The sequence below is a fragment of the Vespa crabro genome, chromosome 11 (genome assembly GCF_910589235.1).
Source record: "Vespa crabro chromosome 11, iyVesCrab1.2, whole genome shotgun sequence".
NCBI lineage: Eukaryota > Metazoa > Arthropoda > Insecta > Hymenoptera > Vespidae > Vespa > Vespa crabro.
The window spans coordinates 6,516,182-6,541,551 of record NC_060965.1 but is presented as its reverse complement, the minus strand read 5'-3'; the positions used below and the strand labels follow the sequence as shown (position 1 = coordinate 6,541,551).

The 25,370-nt window shown below is 31.9% G+C and overlaps 1 protein-coding gene across 12 annotated transcripts in view; it reads left to right on the top strand.

Moving 5' to 3' along the window:
• LOC124428004 (serine/threonine-protein kinase tousled-like 2) overlaps positions 1-25,370 on the top strand; it is a 54,978-nt gene that overhangs the window by 4,777 nt on the left and 24,831 nt on the right. For 3 of the 12 annotated variants that reach the window (XM_046971533.1, XM_046971530.1, XM_046971532.1), the window contains exons 2-3: positions 501-545; positions 11,481-11,566. In XM_046971533.1, coding sequence (XP_046827489.1) covers positions 515-545; positions 11,481-11,566 — 117 coding nt within the window. In that variant the 5' untranslated portion in view covers positions 501-514. Of the gene's footprint in view, positions 1-228; positions 546-11,480; positions 11,567-17,699; positions 17,999-25,370 lie in introns of those variants that run through there. The other 9 variants (XM_046971529.1, XM_046971526.1, XM_046971527.1 and 6 more) reach the window with 7 other exon arrangements.

Genomic DNA, 25,370 nt, shown 5'->3' with positions numbered 1-25,370 from the left:
CACTTAGAAAATCCCATAACCTTTTAAGTAGGATCATCCTACTCGTTGTTTCTAATTCTTTTGCATTTCGAACAGTATTAATATTCTTTTTTTCGGATCGATACTATGGATATATATAAATACTTGTTTTATCGATCATGAAGATTTACGTTAAATTCATTGTTTATAAAGTGTTTCTTCTAAGATTTTAATGTGAATCTATAATTTCAAAGATCTTTGTACTTTCAGAACTTGTTTACTTGATCTTCTAACTAATCCAAACTGAAGTAATTTCTCAAATCAAGTTGATTATTGATTGATAACATTATCAAGATGCATAATGGAAAAGGTAAAAAGATGTAACTATGTAATGAGATTCGACAGAGCAAAGAACTTACTTGTTTGTTCTAAGAAGCTCGTGAAAAGTGTATTCAAAGTGTAATTCTATACCAAAGACAACTGTGTTGTGACTAATCGAACAAGATGGATATCAGTGTAATAATGCAGTGTCGACTTTACAGATGGATAAACAGGGATGACTGAGAATTGTTGGAACTCTGGTGGTGGTAAGTGCTTGTCTTAAATATTGCATGAAACATTACATTAAATATAAAGAGAATCTTGTCGAAATTATTTCATATTCCTTTCAAATCATTTCAATCTTTTCTTAATGGTATGCCTCGATGAAAGGAAATAAAACAAAAGATATATTATTGTTTACATACATTTTATTAGAAAGTTAAATATATGTTTAAAAGGTATTGAAGAAAATGCCTCTAATTTATTTCTTTCCTTAATGAAAAATATTTTAGTAAAACTTATGGTCAAATGACTGTTACACTTGTAATATTATTTGCTATAGCAAAGCAAACATGTGTTTCTTTGAAAATAAGACATGTAAATTTATTTATTTGTGCAATATCTAAAACAGATTAGATAAGTTATGTAAGAATTTATAGGATGACATTGAGTCATTGGTGGGCCATCTTATAACGCGTACTTATGACTTAACATAATTTCTGATCATCATAGGCTGTTACCATATATGTATAAATTTATATTTAGCTTCTGATTTACACAATGCGATGAATAAGAAATTATGCTATATTACAGACTGGAACATGTTTTCAAATGATATAATAAATATTTTATAATATGATATAATTAATATTTTAATTAGAATGAAATGACATTATTCTCTGATAAAATAAAAAAAGTTAAGCGGTCTTAGGCCATTGAGATAATCAGCATGGAATGAGATCCGCATTGATGTCTATATTTTATTTCAAAACTGCAGGTAGTATAAGCTTGTGCATGATGCACTGCTTTGTAAATTATTTAAAAAAAAGTTTTTTTATATAATCATAAATCAAAATATACATATATATTGTAGATGTAACTATTTAACAAACCGAGATATAAAATTGTAGGTCTCGGTTAGAATTTTAAATATCATTGAGTGAACTTTAATAATCATAAATAATCTTATATATCTTGAAATGCCTAAGATTGCATAACTTAATATCACTATATTTATAATAAAATTTTATATGACAAAGTAGAATGTATATAAATTTAAATATAACTGCATTATTTTTAAATTCTTAAAACTTCATTCTTTTCCAAATTTTAAATGAAACATTTTTCTAATATTTTAGTGGTTCATTAAGACGTAATTCGATTATTCAAAGAAATCATTTATTTAATGAAAGATAAAAAAAAAAGAAAATATCTTCAAGTATTGCTAATTCATTTCCATCTGTTATCTTATTTCATTTTCTTTGTGTCATATCAAGATAAATACGTCTAACTATCGTACGGTATTATTGTTATCAACGAGTGATCTTTCTTATTAGAAAATATTTCAAAAATAGTTTATGTACAAGATAAATATCGTTTTACAATTAATTTATAATAGATGTCTAGCAAAAAAGGTCTATTATATCTTTTGAATTAATCTTTTGGATTCTCCTATAATATATATATATATATATATATATATATATATTATTTGTTATAAGGAAAAAGAAAAAAAAGAAATATAATTCTCAGAGGGAACGTTTCTTGTAGGTAATTATAATGAAGCTTCGCCACCATGTTTTTTCGTATTCATCGACTGCGACTGTCTAGACTCTAGAGAGTTGCGCAGGATCTTTCAAGTTTCTTCGTCTTATTAATATTTAATTAACCGTAATACACATTTAAAATATCTATTGAACGTTCTCTCTTATCTTCGGTAATAGAGTATTTTCAAATTTGAACGTGCTAAATAAACAACGCCATCATTATTTTGATATGAAAATAAAATTTTATTTAATTCTCGAGATAGGAGATCTAAATGACGACGACGACGACGACGATGATGATGATGATGATGATGATGATGATGATGATGATGATGATGATGATGATGATGATGATGATGATGATGATGATGATGATGATGATGATGATGATGATGATGATGATGATGATGATGATGATGATGATGATGATGATGATGATGATGATGATGATGATGATGATGATGATGATGATGATGATGATGATGATGATGATGATAAAAGTGGCATGCGATATTTGAAGATAATTTAAGTGTGACGATACGAAATGAAGCATCGACAAATAAAAGACAAATTATATATTTCAAGGCGTTCGATCAATCAGAATGGTGGCCGTTGGGATAAAATCTGCCATCAGCCATGTTTGTTTCGGTGTAGACGCACCTTTACGATAACGTTCAGGTTAAACGGCAAGTTACGACACGATCCTTGGATGATGGTGCGCGCATGTGTCTGTGTGTGTGCGTGTGTCGTCGTGTTGTGTCGTCATCGTCGTTGTAGTCGTTGTAGTCGTCGTAGTTGTGTAGTCGTAGTCGTGTAGTCGTAGTCGTATATACGTACCGGGTTCCGTGCACTTCGGGGCACATGAGCATTGAGCGCGCGTCATCGTTCGGTGAAAACCGTGGGCTATGCATGTCGAGCTAAGCGCGACACTTTAATCGCTAACTGGTCGTGCGAGATGTCTCCTTTCTGATTGGCTCCGCCATGTTTTCGCCAAATCCGCGGGCGGGAATGCCAAATATTCATACGAGAAAGTGTTATCGATGTTATTTTAACGAATAAAAAGACATTAACATTGCGTGACAATATGTTATGATAATGAAAATTTTCATTCTTTCTTTTTCGCAAGTGATTCGTTCGAAGATTTGTTTATTTTATCGATTTTGTATAAAAGTGGATGACGAATATTTCTTTATATTATACTATCGAATAAATATGTTTATATATTTTCTTAATTCATCGTCATTTCGACGAATTTCAATTCCATTTTATTTGATATAATATTTTCTTTTATATATATATATATAAATGATTTCGTTTGGTCGCTCAGCTTTCTACGCACTACGAGAGAAACCTATGTATGTATATAAGTGTATATACGTATATATATCTTATGTATATATATGTACATACGTACTTACGTGTACTCGACTACTCTCGATGATACTCTTCCATCGTTACGCGCATGCGAATGAAAAATGCTGGTTTTACTGATAAAGTTAGTTACAGGATCGTTAATATTCGATAACTTAAACGAAACATCGCTTAATCTTTATGATAATATTTCATATAGCGAGAGTATAAATCATTGGACAATGATGACGACAACTTGATTCTTCATATTCCTGTTAACGGAGTTCAAATGGATGAGAATTTCTATTTATCCGTTTGTCTGTCTCATTATTTCTCTTTCTCTATCTTTCTCTCTCCTTCCCTCTTTCTCTCTCTCTCTCTCTCTCTCTCTCTCTCTCTCTCTTTCTGGCCCAATTGTTCTAAGGACGTTCGACCATGTAACTTGGATCGATCAATATTTCCAACGCCCAGATGAGAGAGAGAGAGAGAGAGAGAGAGAGAGAGAGATTCTTCTATATAAACTACAGTCAGTACATTTCTGTAGTATAGTTTAAGATAAGTCCCTCATGTTCATTTATTATCGATCGAGTTATTGTTTTGTTTTTTCTTTTTCTAGAGAAAAAATACGCTACTATAAAATAGAAACGGGATTATATTCGACTATATGACATAGATCAAGATTGACATATATATATATATTTGTTTTATCTCAACTTCTATAAACTTACATATGCATTGCAAATATTCATCCAAAAGAATATGGACTTTAATCGTATTTAACTTTATCACGTTACTCTTTTTATAAAACATATTCTGTCTCTTTCTCTCTCTCTCTCTCTCTCTCTCTCTCTCTCTCTCTCTCTCGATATATGTATGTATACACACACACAAAGAATAAAGTTTCGATTAGGTTATTTCTTCGAAGAAGTTTTTATGCTCGGTGGATCGAGGTAATACATTGTTGCATTGTAAATTTCGTTTACTTCATACTTATAAACAATGATGCAAGAAATTTGTCGTCACAATATACATATTATGTATGTATATTTATATATATGTGTTATGCATATACATTTTTATATATTTTTGTACGTACATATGTAAGAAAAAGTCGAACAAGATTGTAACGATACGTCCGGTTTACTATCATTGTCTGTGTCGTCGTCGTTGTCTTCGTCAATGTCTGACGACGACGACACGATGGCAACGACGTAGACATAGAAATAGAGGTCGTCACTTTTCAGGGCAGTGTCCTCCTCCGACTCGGCGCAATGTCGGTTGTGTTACCGATGTTTTGCGGAACCCAACGAACGGCAATCACGCGGCTCCGCGACATTCCTCGTCTCACTGAGAATAGATCGGCTCGGTACTACTCAGTGAAATAATCTCTTTGGATGTTGGTTGATCTTACCGACTGAAACGTTTTAAACAGAGCCTGTTATTTTAGGATGCTCCAGAAATGCGATTCTTTCTATGTTAAACGTCCTCGCCAATGAACTTTGTTGTTTTATCGTATTCGTAAGTAAATTTGTATGACAAAGAGAAAAAATAATTAAAAATGAACACAGTGTACATATATATACACATAAATATCTTGTGATAACAATTATTGTACAATGCAAATAATTAGTTGTATTTTGACATATTGTGTAGAACGGATTAATTTGATTACAAATACAAAAATCCTGTAGCCAATCATCTCTTTATAATGTTCAATGTTTTCAAGTTTTTTTTGTTTAAACTCTTGGTGGCACACGATTTTAAAGAAAATAAAAATCTAAGTTGCGTAAAATTTTAAATATAATAATAATTATATAATTTTTAATAATTTACTTTAAATAAAATATTAAATTGTATGACTATGAGTAATTTCAACTTTTCGAAGTGGGTTAAAATATATCTCACCATGCATAAAAAGTTAAGCAAAAGGGACATTTTTAACTTATCTAATCTCACAGTCAGTTAATGATTGTTATTGCAACAATAACACTAACAACAAAGGAAAAAAGAAAAGAAAAAGAAAAACCTTAAAAAACAAAAAATTGTCAACTATTTTTATTTCAGAATCATTTGAAAATGAATATTTTCTATTTGATTTTCATTATATGTCACATAGAGAAGTGAGAAAAATATATACTTCATCATTCGTACGTAATATGTTAAATGACATTTTTTCTTTTTCTTTTCCTTGTTGAAAATTTCGATAAATATTTTTCTTTCTCTTTTCTTTTTTTTTTCTTATTTCCCGGAATCAATGAAAATCGTCTCGTTGAATTTGCGAAGGAGAAAGGACGAGAAAGAGGAGAAGGCTGTCGAACGATGGCGTCAAGTCATGCGTAAAATTTCTTGCTCCGGCGCCTTGCTTTTACATTGTGTGTTCCTCCTCCTCCTCCTCCTCTTCCACCTCCTCCTCCTCCTCTTACTTCTCCTACTCTTCCTATTGGTAGATTTTCTCACGTAGCTTTTTAAAGAAGGAATGTGATACGTTGTCATCATTGATATCTTACATCTACACACATAAATATATATATATATATATATATATATATATATATATATATATATACATATTCACACATATAGAAAATTTATTCCTCGTCCGAGAATCTCGAATATTTCAGTTTGAAAGTATTACATAAAAATGTATGAAAATGAATCTAAAGAGGTAAAATCATGATATATATCGTTGCCTCTTTGGTTTTAGCTAGTTTTCTTCAAGAGTATAAACGATCCTTCTGCGACAAAGTGATACTTTAAATAGATAGCTACATACGCGTGGAATGATTCAAGACCGTACGCGAAAGTAGCGTGAAACTTAAATGGGCAGGGCAGGGCAGGAGGAAGAGGAAGAGAAGGGGGGGATAGAGAGAAGGGTAATCATTAAATTATTTTTAGATTCAAACAGAACTGTCGATCTCTCGTTAAACGTGTAAATCCGATGGCACCGACCGTTAATTAACTGTCTCTTCTATCCATCTATCCATCCATCTATCTATTTATCTTTCCTTTCCCTTCCTTTTCTTTCCTTTCTTTTCTTTTCCGTTATATTAATTGCAAGTCGAGATTATATTCTAATAAGACATCTAAAATATGATGCATCCTCCAAATTTCTCTATCTCGTCAATTTCTCGTTCCCACGCTTGTCGTAAATCATACGTGTGTGTATGTTTCTTCTTTTTTTTTTTTTTCCTTTTATCTGCGCCATTTTTTTCCGAAGTATATTTACATCGACTTTATTTCAGATGTCGCCTCTGTAAATTTCAACGTTTAGAGACGTGGGTTAGTTTCTTCTCGAACTTGTACGATGAATTTAACTTGCGTACATTTTCTTGTTTCTTTTTATTGTGGTATCCGTAATTGATCAAATTACAAAGAGAGAGAGAGAGAGAGAGAGAGAGAGAGAGAGAGAGAGAGAGAGAGAGAAAGAAAGAGAAAGAGAACTTGTACTTGCGATCGAGTTACTCGAGTACGGTCGACTCGATTAATAAAATAACGGGGAACGAGACAAGCGTGACTCATTCTACGATACTTGCTCATCAATGTGATAGTACTAAGAATCGACTTAAAAAATGTAATTTGACATTTCGTACATATATATTTGGATGTGTGTACGTGTATGTACGTATGTATTAAGTGGGATTACTAAACAAAAGCACGAAGTTTCCAAAAATTTTTAAATATTTTACCATTTTTCTTTTGTATACAAATAAGTTATTAACGATAATGACATTAGTAATAAGTATATATAATAATAATTATTTATTATTATATGTATAATAATTGTAATATAATAATAATAATAATAATAATGATAAATTAGATCTATTGAAATAATTATTATCATCGCTTTAGTTGTTATTTATATCTAATAATAAAATTTAAGAATAAATATTCTTGAAAGAACAGCATTTACTCGCAGAACTTTTGATCGTATGTGTACTTATATATATAATATCTAAGGCTTTGTCTCTTAAGTTTGTGTGTGCGTGTGTATACATATAGAACGCAATGCATGCATGCCCATCCTTCTTAACATATATGCATTCGATACGAGTGCGAATTCAACGTACGATTCGCATTCGAGAATAACTGGTGGTAAAGCTTGTTGCCGACCTCGGGAACTAAATCGTAATATATATATATATATATATATATATATATATATATATATATATATATATATATATATATATATATATATATATATATATTTCGAAAGATATTTTTTAACGAATTAATTGGAGACGAAAGCGTTGCGAAATCTAGCGATAGGTACTGGTTCGTTAAATCAAATAAGAGAACCAATGGGAATCGATATTCAAATGTATGTATATATATATATATTATTCTCGCGTGTCTCCTGCTACTTATTAATCCTCTTAATACCATATTACGATTCACAGGGCGCGCTAAATACACTTACGATATTTTGATATACATTTCTACAAGAAATTTCAAAATCAAAACATAATCATTGACTTATACGTTTTATAATAATATATGATACATATAAAAAAAGAATAAAACACGTTGATTCATTCGTATTAGAGAAGAAACATTCAAATTTGGTGTGCATGCGTGTCTCTCTCTCTCTCTCTCTCTCTGTGTGTGTGTGTGTGTGTGTGTGTGTGTGTGTGTGTAACGATTTTGTTGAGTGTGTCTAAAGAAATCGTAGTTTCCTTTTTTTTCTTTCTTTTTTTGTTATTGTTTTTTCACAGGGTTTTTTTCATCTTACATTGACCTAGATTTTTTTTTTCTCAATATAATAATAGTACCTCTTCTCGATGTTCATTCTACACTCTATTTATTCGGCATATAAACTTCATATTTGGAAGAACTATTAGACAGATTTCATTTTCTCAAACTCGAACGTCGGTTGTGACGATGACTTTGATAGTAAATGTGGTGGAGGTTGTGAACGGAGTGAGAGATGAGGTGGGATAGGAGGAGTGGAGCTGAAGTTTATCGCTTCTTCACGATAAATCGACTAACGAGGATTCCATTGTTATCGATGATGCGGCACGCTCTACAATCCTACTTCCTACTTATTTCGTCGAAATAGTCTATTTGAATCGTGCGATAAGACTCCATCGCTAGCAAGGAATATAAAAATTACCAGTGAGAAAAGCTTATTTAGCACTTTATTATTTTTTCACGTTGATCGATACGAACGTTTTATTCTATTCATTGACTTATTATTTTCAATGTTTTACATAGATTATAAAGCTTTGCTAGGTCGTAGAGCTTCATTTTACTCGAGACAACGAGCATTCGAAGCGAAACCACTTGTCGATAATAATCTTTACAAATAAGAAACTTAAACAAAGAAAGAAAAAAAGAAAGGAAAACAAAGAAGTATTAAATTGATCTTTTTCATTTTGATAGCGACGCCATGAACGAAATTAATAAAGCAATCGCGATTGACAGGCATTGTTGGAACGTTGCTGTTTGATCTCATGGGGCTAATTTGATGAAATTGAATCTCTTTAATAGGATAAATTTGAATTTGAATTATTGCGATACATTTCTTTATATATATATATATATATATATATATATATATATATATATATATATATATATATATATATTTAAGCATAACATCATATATATATGCTTAAATCGCTAGTTTCCACCGGGAATGATATTTATATGAATTTCACCCGTTGAATTTTGTATATGTTGTGTTGTTACAACATTAACGAACATCGAATTTTGATATATGGTGAATGAAATAGTAACAAATTTCTGATTAACGATCGAATCTAATGTTTATTCGCAAACTTCTCCGATATTATTTGATTATTCGAAGATTACATTTTAAATGGTTAATTTTAATTACATTTATCATCGTTATAAATTATATTTTTTTATTATTTCAAATTTGTTCGAATTTTAAAGTCAAACATTTTTCACTTTTACAATGTGCACATGTTAAACCTGCAATTTGTCGTCAGAATGATTTCAACCAAGGTTATGAAGTAGCATACGATTATGTATATGTATACACACACACACACACACACACACATATATATATATATATATATATATATATATATATAAGCTTATCATTTGTCGTACGAAATAAGTTGGAAAAATAATTTCAAGAAAAAAAAAGAGGAAGGAAAAGAACGAACGTGTTAGTAGATTACTTGAGTTTCGTGTGTCACAACTTACAGAGATTATTTAAAAGGAATAAATAAATTTGAAATAAAAATCAATAAAAGGAATGTAATATTCGATTAAGTAATTTATAAATTAAACGATTTTTTAAAAATTAGTTTGAAAGTAATGTTTCCTCATAGGAATTAGGATATTTAATTTTGTTGTTTTTTTAAAGTTGAGAACCACTGCTTCGTTGCAGCTCGATCCATTCACGCGGTATGTGGTTTCTCATTCTCTTTTGCTCGTGTCGGGCAAGGTGATCCGAAAGCATCAGTGACTCTCATTAGTATTCTTTTAACCTTAAAATTCTTAACGTTTATTATATCTACTCTCTTATTTTGTTTCCTTTGATATGTATGTATATATACGTGCGCGCGTGTGTGTACGGTTTAATAAACACACGATAATAATCTTCACGATAATAGTATGTAGTATATCGATAATAAACATTGTCAAAGGATAACAACGTTAATTCGATCAAAGATCTTTCATGAAACGAGAAATTATATATATGCACACATACACATTTATTTAAATGTTCTTTAATGCAAGAGATAATTTACCATCTTATATAATCTGAAACTTGACTAGAAAGTAGAAAGTAGTAACAATTAGACCAGATCTTTTCTTAATAGAATACGCGTGCCGCGTTCTATCGATAGCGAGACGCACATTCTCTGGAAAATGTGGTCATTACGAAGATAACCGAACGTAATCGAAGAATCCATTACGAATGTTTACGATCGAACTAACCTCAAATTTAATCTGTATAAATTTCATTACTAGAATATATATATATATCATTGATATTGTCAATCGTATAAACTAACATATACATATCTTATCTTGCGCGTTTAGTAATTTCTATTAATCTGTCATTATTATTATTGTTGACAATATTTACAATTCTTCGTTTGATCTCGAGAAGAAAGTTCAGAGAATGAAGTTATATTTGAAATCACTTGATTATGGCAATATAATACACTCATTTGGAAAAATATTTTTTTCGAGTAAAAAAAATATTTAACTATATATATATATATATATATATATATATATATATATATATATATATATATATAATATCGAAATAGATAATGAATGGTAAGGGTGATATATCGAAGAGTAGTTAATTATAATAATGATCGAACTGTTTACTACCCACGACATAGTTTATTATGGAACGAGATATCTTAATAAGTGTTTGTCCTTGTTCAGAAATATACGAATCGATCTTACAAATGCTATTTTAATTTGTCGGATGTATTGATGATAAAAATATAAAATAATTCGGAATTTTCTTTTTCTCTTTTTTTTTCTTTTTCTTTTTCTTTTTCTTTTTCTTTTTCTTTTTCTTTTTTTCCGTTCATTACTTACGAGCATAAGAATACTATTCCAAAGTCTTGTTGAAAATGGCAATTTCAGCATGCCCATATAAACACTTATTTCCTACGTAATATGTTTCTTTTAACGCGTTACGTAATTTTGATGGCGTACTTTCGTCGACGATGCAACTATATCACTTATACATCGTTACATATGAACGATTGTTCCTCCCCTTTAGATAATTTCTCTATACATAATTAAAAAAAAAAGAGGATAAATAAATAAAAAAAAAAAGGTATCTCCGAATCGTATCTACTACTGAGAACTCATAGTTATATTAAAATTTTCTAATAGTTTGGTAAGGTTATAATAATCATTATCTTTTTTGGAATTCTTTCTTCTTTGTTTGTTCGCTCTCTCATTGAAAAAAAAAATCACTTTGAGTTAAACAGCCACCTTCCTACCCATCTCGGGCCACCCTAACATCCATCAAAAAAGAACGAAAAAGAAAGCAGAGGAAGAATAAGAAGAAAAAGAAGAAGAAGAGAGGAAAAAACGAAATATAATTCGTTCCATAACCTGTTGTTGCAGGCGCTGGCGTCAAGATGGAGCACTTTCAGGCCACCCTGGACCCAAGGAAGCAGGAGTTATTGGAGGCCCGCTTTCTCGGAGCGAGGGTGAGCTACCATTTTATCTTGGTCCTTCCTCTCTTCTAAATGCGTTCGATTCATCCATTCCTTTATTTAGTGTTAGGAAGTAATATAGTAATAGCAATAGTAATAGTAGTATTGATAAGATATAGTAGTAAACTCGATGATATATATACATATATGTATCGTTCGTCAAATAGACAGGACAATAGAGAAACGTAGGAATGAAAGCGTAGATCCTTAAATCCTTACAAAGAATCGTATAAAAGATTTACGTAAAACGAGGTGAGGTTGGGTGGAAAGAGGAAAGGAACTTTAAGACAGTTTCCTTATTTTTCTCGGACATTCGTATGTAACCAAAATGGCAGTCGTTCTCCGCGAATTTCAAACGTTATTGGTAGACCTTTTCCTTTTCCTTTCTTTTTTTCTTTTTTTACCTCTTGCTTTTCCATGATTAGTCTCTAGATTTTTCTCTTTTTATCCCACTCTCTCAACATATATATATACGCACACACACACATATACACACTTATATTTATACTTATATATTCATAGTTGACCTAGAAAAGAACAAAAAAAAGTAGAGATTCTCCCTTTCAAAGTGTTCCAGGCTATTTTTGCGTAATGTCCCGAAGAAAATGAAAATGTGAGTTTGGCCGAGTGGCATGGATACATCGAGTATATTGAGTTTCTCTGAAAGATTCCTATCGATTCCTTTTCTTTTTTGATTTCTTTCCCTCCATCACTCTTCTCCTTCTGCCAATTTTCCAAAAGAACGAAATTACTTCAATCAAAATTTGAAGTTGGAAAATACTTCTTTTTTTTCTCTTTTCTTTTTTTTTGTGACAATACCTACCTTAAAGTGAGAGAAAAAAAGCAAATTAGGTAAATGTAAATTGATGAATGTAAAAATTATAATTATTTGGTTTAATTTAAATCAACAAAATTCTACGGAAGTGTATTATATCAATTTGATTCATGTATTCTCATCGTGTATAACGGAAGTTAGTATGTTAGTGGCACGTTTAACGATTATTGATGTCATATTACGCGAACTTAACGCGAATGTCATTGTGAGAGCCATTGAAAGCAGAAGGGAGAGAAGGCGAAACAACAATGTCGATTGGCAGGGATAACAGCACAAGAATACATAATGCGCATGCGCGAATTCTAACTTTTCATTCTATCGTTCATCTTATCTCTTTTAATATCATTTCTTTGAATTTCAATTTTCTTTATATAACCGATACGCGTATGCATATCTGCGTATTAAGTCGATCAAAAGCATTTTATTCAATTATGACATAATTGTTTTACAAAATACAATTTAATTTTTTTTTTATTTTTTGTTTATTTTTTTAAATAAAAAGAAAAATTAAGTAAAATGGACAAAATTCGTATACCTAAAATGTATCGACTTTTACAGTCAAATAATTTTGAGATACATGTATAATGTGACATTGTTAAATATAAAATAAGTCAATAATTCTTTTGTTTTTTTGCGCTTATTTAAAATTCTGTCGTCAAAAGAAAAAAAAGAAAAAAAAAAGAAAAAAGAGAAAAATAGAAAGAACGAAGTTGAAATAAATAAAGCCGATCAAGTTATACGATAACGAAACTGTATTATGTAGTTAACAAACACTCAATAGAAAACGTTACGAATGAGTTAGCGCGTGACCGATCGTAAATATATCTTTAAAATTGTAACATTTTTGTACGTTATCGTGTCTATACAAGAGATGGCGCGATCTGTATGTAACTAGTTTTTTTTGTTTTTCTCTTTTCTCTCTTTCTTTCTTTTCTCTTTCTTTTTTCCAAGCGTCATATCTCTCGTGATGTCTCGAATGAAAGTGTATTTTCTAAAGCTCAGCAATCGTAGTTAGCTTTTTTTCGACGACGATTTATAATGTGCATTTTGAAATTTCCCGCGTGATCTTCGATCGGTAAGTGAAAAACAAAATAAAACAAACAGAAAAAAAAGAATCGACAAAAAGGCGGGAAAATAGAAATATCACGTTTAGACATTTACTTCTGTTTTTGTTTAGAAATTGGTCAGAATAATCTATTAAATTTTTTACTTTCTCTAATAAACTCTCCTTTGATTACTTTCACGCGTTTCAATGATATTTCAGTGAGATGTTAAAATAAGATACATGCACACGAATCAACGCGTTAACATCGGCCGTTAAATGTGATACAACAATATTGTATGAGTACGATTTCTCTCTCTCTCTCTCTCTCTCTCTCTCTCTCTCTCTCTCTCTCTCTCTTTCTCTTTCTCTTCACTCTCTTTCCATCCATATTACGATGTGTTCCCCAAGCTCGTTTAAATAATTCCACTTGTAGCTTTCTGTACCGGGGACAGTGACGCTGAGTAAACAGGAAAGACTGTTATCTGTACGATGTAATTTAATTTGTGTTCGAAAGGCCGTACATTGCTGAGCAGAAGTTCAATTTCGTTCTTTCGTTCTTGAATGTTATAAAAAAAATACTTTGAAAAAAAGTGTCAGATAAAGAGAGCGAAAGGAGGAGGGGAGGGAAAAAGAGGGGGAGGAAGAAAATAAGAGCAAGGGAGAGAGAGAGAGATTCTTAGATAATGAATTCTCTCTTTCTTTCAACGAGACTACAGAATTTTATCTTTTTGTCTACGCAACAATTGAGATTATAAAAAAGGATAAAACAAGATCGACGACGAATACTTTCTTATCGAAATTTCATTCTCATGAAATCTCCTTGACGCGCTCTCTAGCTTTTTGATATTTTTCGATGAGGAATGTATTTATCGATCCTTTTAATCACTTTTTTTTGTATTTTTTTCTCTTTTTCTATGGAACGTCATCACTCGTATTTCCATATTTCTCTCTCTCTCTTCTTCCCTCTCTCTTTCTCTCTCTTTTAACCTTCTTTATTCACACATTCATTGAAAGTATTTTCGTCAAGTTACGCCATCATAATAATACAGGCTACTACTAAAGTCACACACTAAGAGATCCGTGAAACGTAAGAAATAAACAAAAATATATGTATGTGTATGTGTGTGTGTGTGTGTGTGTGTGTGTGTGTGAGAGAGAGAGAGAGAGAGAGAGAGAGAGAGAGAGAGAGAGAGAGAGAGAGAGAGAGAGAGAGAGAGAGTGTGTTCTGTCTTGTACCTCGACTAATTGCTTATCGATCTTATACACAATAATATTATTTTTGATTCATGCCATTAGAGAGATGTTTTTTGTTTTCTTTTTGTTTTGAACATTTTCGATTAAAAATAAAGAAAAATCAGAGAGAGAGAGAGAGAGAGAGAGAGAGAGAGAGAGAGAGAGAGAGAGAGAGAGAGAGAGAGAGAGAGAACAATTAAAAATTTGATGGTATAAAAACCATTTGTACATATTTTTTTTTTATAAAATCAAGTATTATATTTGGACTGAAATATATTTTTATCCATTTTCAAAGAGATCGACCAATCAATATAGCATACCCTGTATAATTCCGCTAAAATTTCAAACATTCGTTGCGACAGAGATTTCTATAAAAAAAAAGAAAAAAAAAAAAGAAAAAAGGATTTAAAAAAACCGTTTCGTACAAACGTAAGATAAGATCGAAGGTTAGAAAAATAACGACCAAGGTCATATAAAATAAGAGATGATTTAATGACGAGAAAGACGTCTCAATTCCTCGAAACTTACAATTGTCTATTTCTTCCGTTTCCTGGATTTGACTTTTATTTATTTATTTCATTTATTTCATTTATTTCATTTATTTCATTTATTTTTATCGATTAATTTATTTATTTTTATTTATTTATTTTTTATCAAAGTTATCAACAATTTGTTGATAAGAATTCAATGCTCGATCATTGATAAAGCCGACAAAAAAATTCGATGACGATATATTGGTATATATATCGGATATATGATCATATTTATCGGTCTTCGAGATAAGGACTAAAATACATATTACGAAGATTTCCGACATTGTTGCTTTCGTGTCTCGTTGTTTAGATTCGTGTGTATTTGTGTATGTGTCTGTACTGTACATCGTTACGAGCATTGCAGGCAATACGTTTATATCCATTGGTAGTTTCGGAACGACAACGGATGCCTACCGTCACTGTGACAAGCTGTTTATTATTATATCCGTGCTTGGAACTATGTCGACAATATATTCCTATTTACAACCCTCGCTTGTACCTTATACTATTGTTGTTTCCAATTGTTCGAAATTCCTTGTCTACCTGGAAGTAAGATTTTTATTACTTCAACGATGTAACTTTTGGTAATATTCTTAACCTTTAGCAATATTACTAAGAAGGAATTTTTATTTTTATTTAACCGATAAAGGTCGTTAATCTTTCAACTATGGCAGCTTTTCATCAATCATCAATAATTTAGCTTTATTGACAATGAACGTGAATATATATATATATATTTTTATTTTTATTTTTATTTTTTATTGCCTATTATATATTTTAAAACTTTATTTAATAATAGCACAGATTTCTCAATAGATTTTTTCAAATCTGGTCGAGTAAAAAGTTAGTTTCTTTTTATTTCCTTTTCTATCTTCTTTTTTTCCTTTCTTCTTTTCTTTTTGGTTTCTTCTTTTTGGAATATTTTTAAACTTGCAACCATTATATAAATTAGAAAGGAAGAGAGAGAACGAGAGTATGTGTATGTCTGTGTATAGCAATAATGAACATTAAATATCGACCATTGCATCCACCTTTATACGATTTAATTAGTAGTTTCTTTTTCTGTCTTCGATCGCAAGCGATATATAGATTGATTGCAAATTAAAGATTGATTGAATGTCTTTTTTTTGTTAGAAGCAATAAAAAAAAATATATATATATATATTAATAAAAGTTTTATGATTTCTTCATCCTTCAAATATTTGAAAAATATACATTTGAAGTTTAAACCAGAAGTTTAATGATTTTTAGTTTTTCTTATGTCAAATGTCCAGTACTTTTTTCTCTCTCTAATTAATTAGATGTTTTAACTAATTATCCTCAAAAAATTGTTGAACTTGTATAATATTAAAGTTAATAATTAATGAAATATCCAACAGAAAAAGTTAATACTAATTTTACAAAATGTATGAAGATGCATGATTAGAAAATGTCGCTTGTGCATATAAAAAGATAGTGGATATTACGAACATTTATTGAATTAAATAAGTTATAATTAGTTTTTTTATTATAAATTAATTTTCAAGTTTTTATTTTCAATTAACCACCGTAATAAGGTAGTAATTAAACTTATTGTAAGACTATTTCGTATGTTTTTCATTTTTTTCATGGTCTCTTTGAAATGTTTACTTCTGAAAATATTTAAATAACAATTGGTTACATATATAACTACACGTTTAATAACACGTTATTGTCGTCTAAGTATTATTAATTAATAACTTTAATGTTATATTTATTTAATAACTTTTTCATTTTTTTTCTTTTTTGATAATTGATTAAAATATCTGATTAATTAAAAAAAAAAAAATTACAGGGTGTCCCATAAGAAAAATTAAGAATCATTGAACTTCCAATGTAACTTTAAGATGGTAAATTTATTGCATACATCTAAGATATTTGACGTATGATACAATGAAACTTATCTTAATGTATTATTATTTTATTACAATTTTAACAAACGTTGTATTCGATTGATCCTTAATTTATAATAAACAAAAATATTGTACATAAATATAAATATACACATGCATCTTCATATATATATGCATATACATATATGCATATTCTTATCAATGCGTACGTTGAAAACCACTACCACCACCACCACCATCAGTACCACCAGCACCATTACCACTAGTAGTACCTACTACCACCTACGCTTTCGTCGTCCATTCAGCGAAAGTCGATACCGCAGATTTCGCAGCAACGCTCGTTTCGCATCCGTCGTCGCGTCGCCTTCGTCGTCCGTTGTGTTTCCGTTTGTCGTTCCCGACGAGAGAAGGAGAGTGCCGACTTATTATTATTATACCCGTGCCTAAAAGAGCGTTCAGGCACGAAAAGGTGTGGCCAATTGCCGTGTGTACTCTTTGCTGTCTCTCTCTCTCTCTCTCCCCATCTCCCCCCTCCCTCTCTCTCGTTGGAAGTCTCTATCTATATCTCTCTCCTTCTCTTTCTCTTTCTCTCTCTGCTTCTCTCTACTTTTTTTTTCTTTTTGTATATGTATATCGAAAGCTCTACTAGGGTCGAACAACGTCACGTGGCGCTCTCACCGAGAGCGCGTAGCAGTCAAGTGCACGAGAGAGTCTCGACGTTCGTCTTGTTTCGTGCTTTGGTTCGGAAAGCGTCGATGTCCGGTGGTGGTGACTGAGGTTAGGAAAAGGGTTGGATAGGGGAAGAACCATCTTGGCAACTCTAGAAAGCAGCAGGGTTAGCGTTCGTACAAAATGGCTATACACCTATCTATCGACGGGTACCGAAGCATTTTTCCTTTCTTTGTTCAGGTATGTTTATACATACATACATACATAAAACATATATTACATTTATATATATATATATATATATATATATATATATATATATATCTTAGAGATATATATGAGAGAGATATAAAGAGAGAGAGACTGTTTTTATCGAAAGATAAAATTATATTGGATATTTAAATTTCCGACGCACTTTCGTTATAAACATTAAAATGTTGGAATATTCGAAAATGGATCTTGCATTAGGGGATCATGTATGTTATACCTTCCATCTACATATATCGATGTTTATTAGGTAGTTTGAATATGTATACTTTTCTTCGCGCGCGTTTATAAATGTTTTTGTGTGTGTGTGTCATATGCGCGCGCGTGTATTTACATATATAATATGTCCCACTTTAATCGACCTAGATAAATATTATCGAAATTATTGATAATAGGGAAAAGTTCAAATCAATTAAAATGATAAAATTTGTTTATAAAGCAAAGATTTGGTAAAAAGAATAAATAAATTACAAGGAGAGAAGAAAAAAATTGGATCGTTATATTATTAATTTTTCAGATTATTTGTCTGAATCGAAGAGTATAGGACACCCTGTATATATTCGAAAGTATCTGTGTAATTCCAGGGACAGGGAGGAATTAGAGAAAGAGAGAGAGAGAGAGAAAGAGAGATATAGTGAGCATGGCCTGTATTCACAGATGGGATAGCTAATATTTGATTTGGTCGGGCACAGTACGTTCTACGTTAATATGCGAATATGCCGAACGAAATTTGTGCTAATGTAAATCAATGTCCCGTGTAACGCATTTCGCATTATCATCCCTATATGTATACTCTTTCTCTCTTTGATTTACTCTTTGCCGATAGAACATACATACATACGTATTTAGTTATACAGAGATCTTACGTATCGACATTTCAAAGTATCTTGCTAACGAGATATTTGGGATATATATATATATATATATATATATATATACATACTAATTTTCCCCGATATATAGATACTTCACTTTGCCGTACCTAATTCTCCTCTAATTCCTGTCCTTAACGATTGCTTAAAGTCAATCTGTTTCACGCTAACGTATCGCAGAATAAATAGTCAATACCAACAAGATTCATCGTAAATGTCACTGTGTATCTGTCTCTCCTCCTCGATTACTCTGTGTCTCTGTTATGTATATGTGTATAAATACTATTGCGAATGTGCGCTTCTCTGTAAATAGGCTGTGTGACGCATTCATTTCTGTTCGGTAAGCAACCACGGCTAGCCAGTCACAACTGACTAGCCAGTCAATGTGTCGTTGAGTTAGCATCTTCTCCATCTTTGAATCAATTTGATCAGTTAATTTTTTCGGAATACTTATTCTTCTTCAGTAGTTCTCTTTCATCATCGATCATCTTTTCTCTTACCAGTCAAGTCAGTCAATGGTTTTTTGAGAACCATCTCTCCTCTCTTTTTTCTCCTCATCCTCTTTTTCCTTCAACTGAGGCATCGTTCATATAATATTTCCAATATCAATCGAGAGAAACCAACTACTACTTTCCTCCTTCCTTCCTAGCTGCATAGATACATCGGGTTATCACGTATTAATAGGTTAAGTGAAAAATTTCCTGATTAAGATCGCAATTCGCACGATCATCACTTTGACGTAGTATTATTTGTCGGTGTGTGCTCGTGGTTATGTTCGAACGTTGCATAATATATCGGTGCAGTGTCAGTCAGTGTCAGCAACGAACGTACGTACGAACGAACGAACAAACGAATGAACGAACGAACGAGTCAGTCCAGTCAGTCAGTTAGCCAACTAGCCAAATAACCAACCAGTCAGCCAGCCAGCAAGCCAACTGGCTAGCTATCTAGTCAGTCAGTAGGCACAGCAAAGAGCCTGGAACTAGTATTATACTATCACTGATATACCGTCGTAATAGGGAAACTGTGTTGCTTTGATCTGTTGTGTAGTAGCTTTTAGGTCGTTGACTACTCGAAACTACTCAGTTTCGACAGAAACCGAAACTCCTCTTCTCTCTCTCTTTCTCTCTCTCTCTCTCTCTCTCTCTCTCTCCTTCTCTCTCTCTCTCTCTTCCTCCCCTATAATTATCGTTTCGTGAAATGTCGATTCGGTGAAAGCAACGAGATGCAAATTGTTAACAACGTGATGTTGAAGAATTCTTTTTCTTTCTTTTTTTTTCTTCTATCTTTCGCTTGCTCCTCTGTTCAGATATAAAACATTCTTCTCTCGTTCCAACGAGAGAGAAAGGTGGGGGGTATGAGACGATAAATGTCCGAATGATTCGAATCTGAATCGCGTGTCGAGACTCAAAATACACATATGTATGTATCTCAGGAGAAGGAACGTATGTAATATCCTAATCACGTAACACTGAGTATGGAATCCGTAGATAGATATCGTTTAACTTACCCTTTCATCGTTCCGCGAGTCGTGCAACGACACCGGCGACATCTGTTTGTTTATGACAAATGATGACAATCAATGCACGTTCTAAACTGAAATCTCTCTTTCTCTTCCCCCACTTTTTTCTCTCCTTCCTTTCTCTCGATTTCTAAAAGCGATCGACGAGAGCGACACTCGTCGGCCATGTCTTTTTTCTTTTCTTTTTCTTTTTCTTTTCCCCTTTTTTTCCTTCATCGATAAATTTCTTTCGAACTTAGGAAACCTTCAAATTCTCATTATTATTTTTTCTAGAAGAACAATGACACTCTCTTTGTATTGCTTATAGACGAAGAAGAAGAAAAAAAGAATAATGAAAGAAAGATGGATTCCTTTATTAGAATAAACGAGATCAAAAGTCATTTTCTTTCAATTTTAATCGTCTTTTTCGGTATTTCTCAGGAGTAAAATAGTAGTAGTAGTGATAGTAGCAATGTTAGTTTAGTAGTAGTAGTAGTAGTAGTAGTAGTAGTAGTAGTAGTAGTAGTAGTAGTAGTAGTAGTAGTAATATCAGTAGTAGTAGCAGTAGTAGTAAGTAGTAGTAACGACTCCCTGTCGCATCTTTATCGATTTGCCGCATTATTATTCGAGCAGTGTATTCGATATGCCCGTAGCGCGCACGGAAGAAAGACACAGAGAAAAATAGAGCGAGAGAGTAGAGTACTCGAGGCTCTCTCAGTCTTGACCTTAAAGAATCTTACATCACGTACATAATAGGTATATAACAAACGCATCGTCCCGACCTGGTTTTATCGATTGTTCGACTAAAAAAAAAAAAGAAAGGAAGAAAGAAAAAAAATTACAAAAACATCCTTATAACTACCACCGTTCTAATGAATCTAATCAACCCCGTTTGTTAATACTTTTAATGGCTGTGCGTTTCACGATATGTACAATCATCGTGTGATATTTCGACGAATCGATGGAAGATCTTGCATTTAAAATAAAAATAAGAAAAAGAAAAAAACAAATCGAATTTACATAGAATTCTACGAAAAGCTCAACGATCGATCGCGGACTCAGTCGGAAGTTGGCATCGTGACATAAGCACGCGCGCAGGGATGAAGGGGTTAATGTGACAATATTCTTTTTACCTTCGGTTAGATACATACGTACACATACATATAAAAGCGTATGTATATTAACGTAAGTACATACGTATGTATATATATGTGCGAAACTTAGAAACAATTTTGAATGAAACTTTAGAGTGGTGTACTTTATTAGAGCATTTAATAATCGCTCAACGTATACCTATCATCTATGAGTGTATGTATACATACGTGTTATCGATCCCAGACCTTAATAGGTATAAAGTCGATGCCTAGAGTCGGTGCACGAGACCAACAGAGTAGTGGGTGTCTTGTGGCGGATGCATCTAGAAACAATATGGCGTCCGTCGCCACTTCGCCAGAGAGAAACGCCGAGAAGTATCTTTTCCGTTCTTTTCACTTTACTTCTCTTTTCTTATCAAAGTTTGACTATGTATTATATACTATACTTGGTCTCTCTCTTTGATAACTTTACAAATGGATTTTATTACTTTTTCTATTGAAGAAATATCAGGAAATAACTTTGATAAAGCGCGAGAAAGGGAAAGAGAGAGAGAGAGAGAGAGAGAGAGAGAGAGAGAGAGAGAGAAAGAGAGAGAGAGAGAGAGAGAGAGAAAGGAAGGAAGAAAGAGACATGACAAACATAATTAATAATTATTGCTGCGATATACGCGTAGATCACAGTAAACTCGTTCAATTATCTTTTCGACTATATCGAAATTTTAGGACGAAATTTGTTGTACCAAATATTCATTGTCTTGATTATTAAATTCCAAATCGAACTGTAAATTATAAATCTGGTTTTAAACGAGTAATAGTAAAATTTTCAATAAAATCGATTTGATTCGGTTCGGTACCATTCGGTTCGATTCGATTCGATTCGGTTCGGTTTGGTATGTGGTTCGTAATAGCCAACTGTTAATTAGATCTATCTTTCTTTTTGTTTGATTATTGGAGTAGCAATACTCGTAATTCTTTGAAACTGATATACACGATAGATCGTAAACGAAGCATTATCGCGAATTAACCTGTACAGTTACATCGTTTTAACATCCGAAGGAAGAAAAGAGAGACAGACAGAGAGAGAGAGAGAGAGAGAGAGAGAGAGAGAGAGAGAGAGAGAGATGATAAATAAACATCAGCGTTGCCCCATTGTTTGACCTATCAAAGGTGCTTTCGTTAAAGCATCGTTATGCTAATACCGACGAGGATTATCTGATCGTGCAGAATGCGAGTATCGGTCGAGCGAAGGATGGAAATATTACGGTGTGTCGGTACAAGAGAGAATGCTTTTGTACTTTGGAACGGGCTTTCGCGCGATACATAGTTTTTTAAATTGTCGACAACAACGATATCTTTCGGGATAACGATCTAACCTCAAAATGCAAAAATATTTTTTTTTTCCGGGATTTGTCAATTTTCGTTTCTTTTTACTTTTTTCTTTTTTTTGTCCTCATAAACGTCACTAATCTCTATATCGAATTTAATTTTTTTCATATTATTGTAAAATTAATTTCAAAATTAATTTCAAAAGATGTATGTTGTTTTAAAATTTAAAAATTACATCTAATAATATGATGTATTAATTATTAAATTAATCTTTTTATATTTAACAATTATGCAATATATATATTGCGTATGAAGAGAAACATCATACATTCATGGCGTATTTTATTTTTCATTTTAAAATAAATCTCGGCAGATTTATTTATATATATTATATAGATACATCATATCTATGTAAAATACATTTTTCTTAATAAATTAAAAATTTCGCCCTGTAGATGTTTTCTTTTTCTTTTCTTTTCTTTTTTCGTTTTTAAATCGTCGACAACAAGTGATATCTTTCGCGATAACGATCTAACCTCCAAATGCAAAAATATTTTTTCAGAAATCAGTAATTTTTTTTATTCTTCTGAATGTCATATCTATGTTGAATTTAATTTTTTATATGCAAATGAATCGTAAGAAATATTTATATATTTTTATACATACATATATACATATAGTGTGTGTGTGTGTGTGTATAATATATTTATTATAAAGATACACATAACATCTATATCGAATTTAAAGAAATATTGAATTTAATTTTTTCTTATTATTAATAGATTTTAAAAGATGTGTGTAAAAAATGTGCGTCCACGTTTACATATATATATATAATATGTGTTATGTTATACAGATACATCATATATATGGTGAACTTATTTTGTTTTATTTAAATGACTCTTTAAATCATCAATCCAATAATATATTTAAAAAACAACTATATAATCTCAAAATGCAAAGATATTTTTTCTTCAAAACTTGCAGAACTTCTCTTTTCATATTATATCTATGTTGAAATTGAATTATTACTAATTAAAATAGTTTTTATACATATATGTATTCTCAATAGATACCCCGCATACACATACATACACTAATATAAAAATGAAAGAGAAAGAGAGAGATCGCCGATAGCAGCATAATCTCCATGGCAATTTCGTAATTCCTCAAAGAACTTTGCACATATATATTGCGATTGGTGAAAGGAATGTTTCCAACTGTGTAAATCTAGACTTGTCGATGAAAAAAAAAATGAAGGTAGAAAATTCGAGGTACTGTTGGTAAGCAATAGAAACAACATGGCGTTTTCTCTCTTTCTCTCGATTGGTTTTATCGTTGATTTATATCCTGCTAATATGTCGTTTAATTTCATGAAAAATATCAGTTTGACGAGACCTATTAGCAAAGATACACATAGAAGAAACGCGAAGTCATATGTCTCTTATGCTCAATCGATCTTAGTATAGTTTAAGATCATAGTGCAGGGAGCGAAGCGCGGGAAATTTGATTTCTACGAATATATATATATATATATATACATACCCATACACTTGCTAGAGGCGACAAAATCTCTCTCTCTCTCTCTCTCTCTCTCTTTCTCTATGCGTTGCCGCCCAAGTACCATTACGTAACTCCAATAATGTCGACCATCCGAGGAACGTTGTGGGATCGATCGTAGCGACTCTCGTCTTCGAGACTGTCTCTCCTCGAACTTCACAATGTTGCTTTCCTTACAGTTGAGTTCAATTTACCGAATCGACTTATAGCGAATATTCTTCTTCCCGTTTTTACTCGAATAAACTCAATCTTTCCATCGTAGAACAAAATATTCCTATGATTTTTCATCGTTTCTCTTACAAATTTCATATCGGTACGACGATGGAAATTTGATTTGTTGATCGATTGTAAACAAAAGAAGAGGAAATGAAAAACAAATAATACTGACTGATCGTTGAATTCGAAATAATGTCAGAAAATTTATAATCGATCATATCGATCGAGATAAAAAATTTAAAAAACAATGTTTTATATGGTATAGAAGATCTAATATTTTAATGTTTCATTTAGATTATAAAATAATAGTTATTATCTAACAATGATTATTATTTCTAAACATATGTTTACAAAAAAAAAAAGAAAAAAAATTAACAAAAATTCGTGCTAGAGTTCATAGCATATATCATAAGCGTTCTTGTCATTGGTCATTCGGTTTGTCGATCGATTTTGGTCCGATCACCGAGAGTCGATAATTCGCGCGAGTGCGCGAGCGACAGCGCGCGCGCTCGTTCACGGTGTCCAATTAGCGCTCGTAACGGCAGTGCACCAAACTCGTCGAGGCATTTACGTACGATGCGATATGGAAGAAAGAGTAGGAAGAGCCAGTAGGAGGAGGAGGAGGAGGTGGATGATGAGGAGGTGGAGGAGAAGGAGGAGGAGGTGGATGATGAGGAGGTGGAGGAGAAGGAGGAGGAGGAGGAGGAAGAGTAGAAGAGTGAAGGAGGAGAGAGTAGTAATACGTACGTATGGCGACATGTACGGCGAGTCTTACT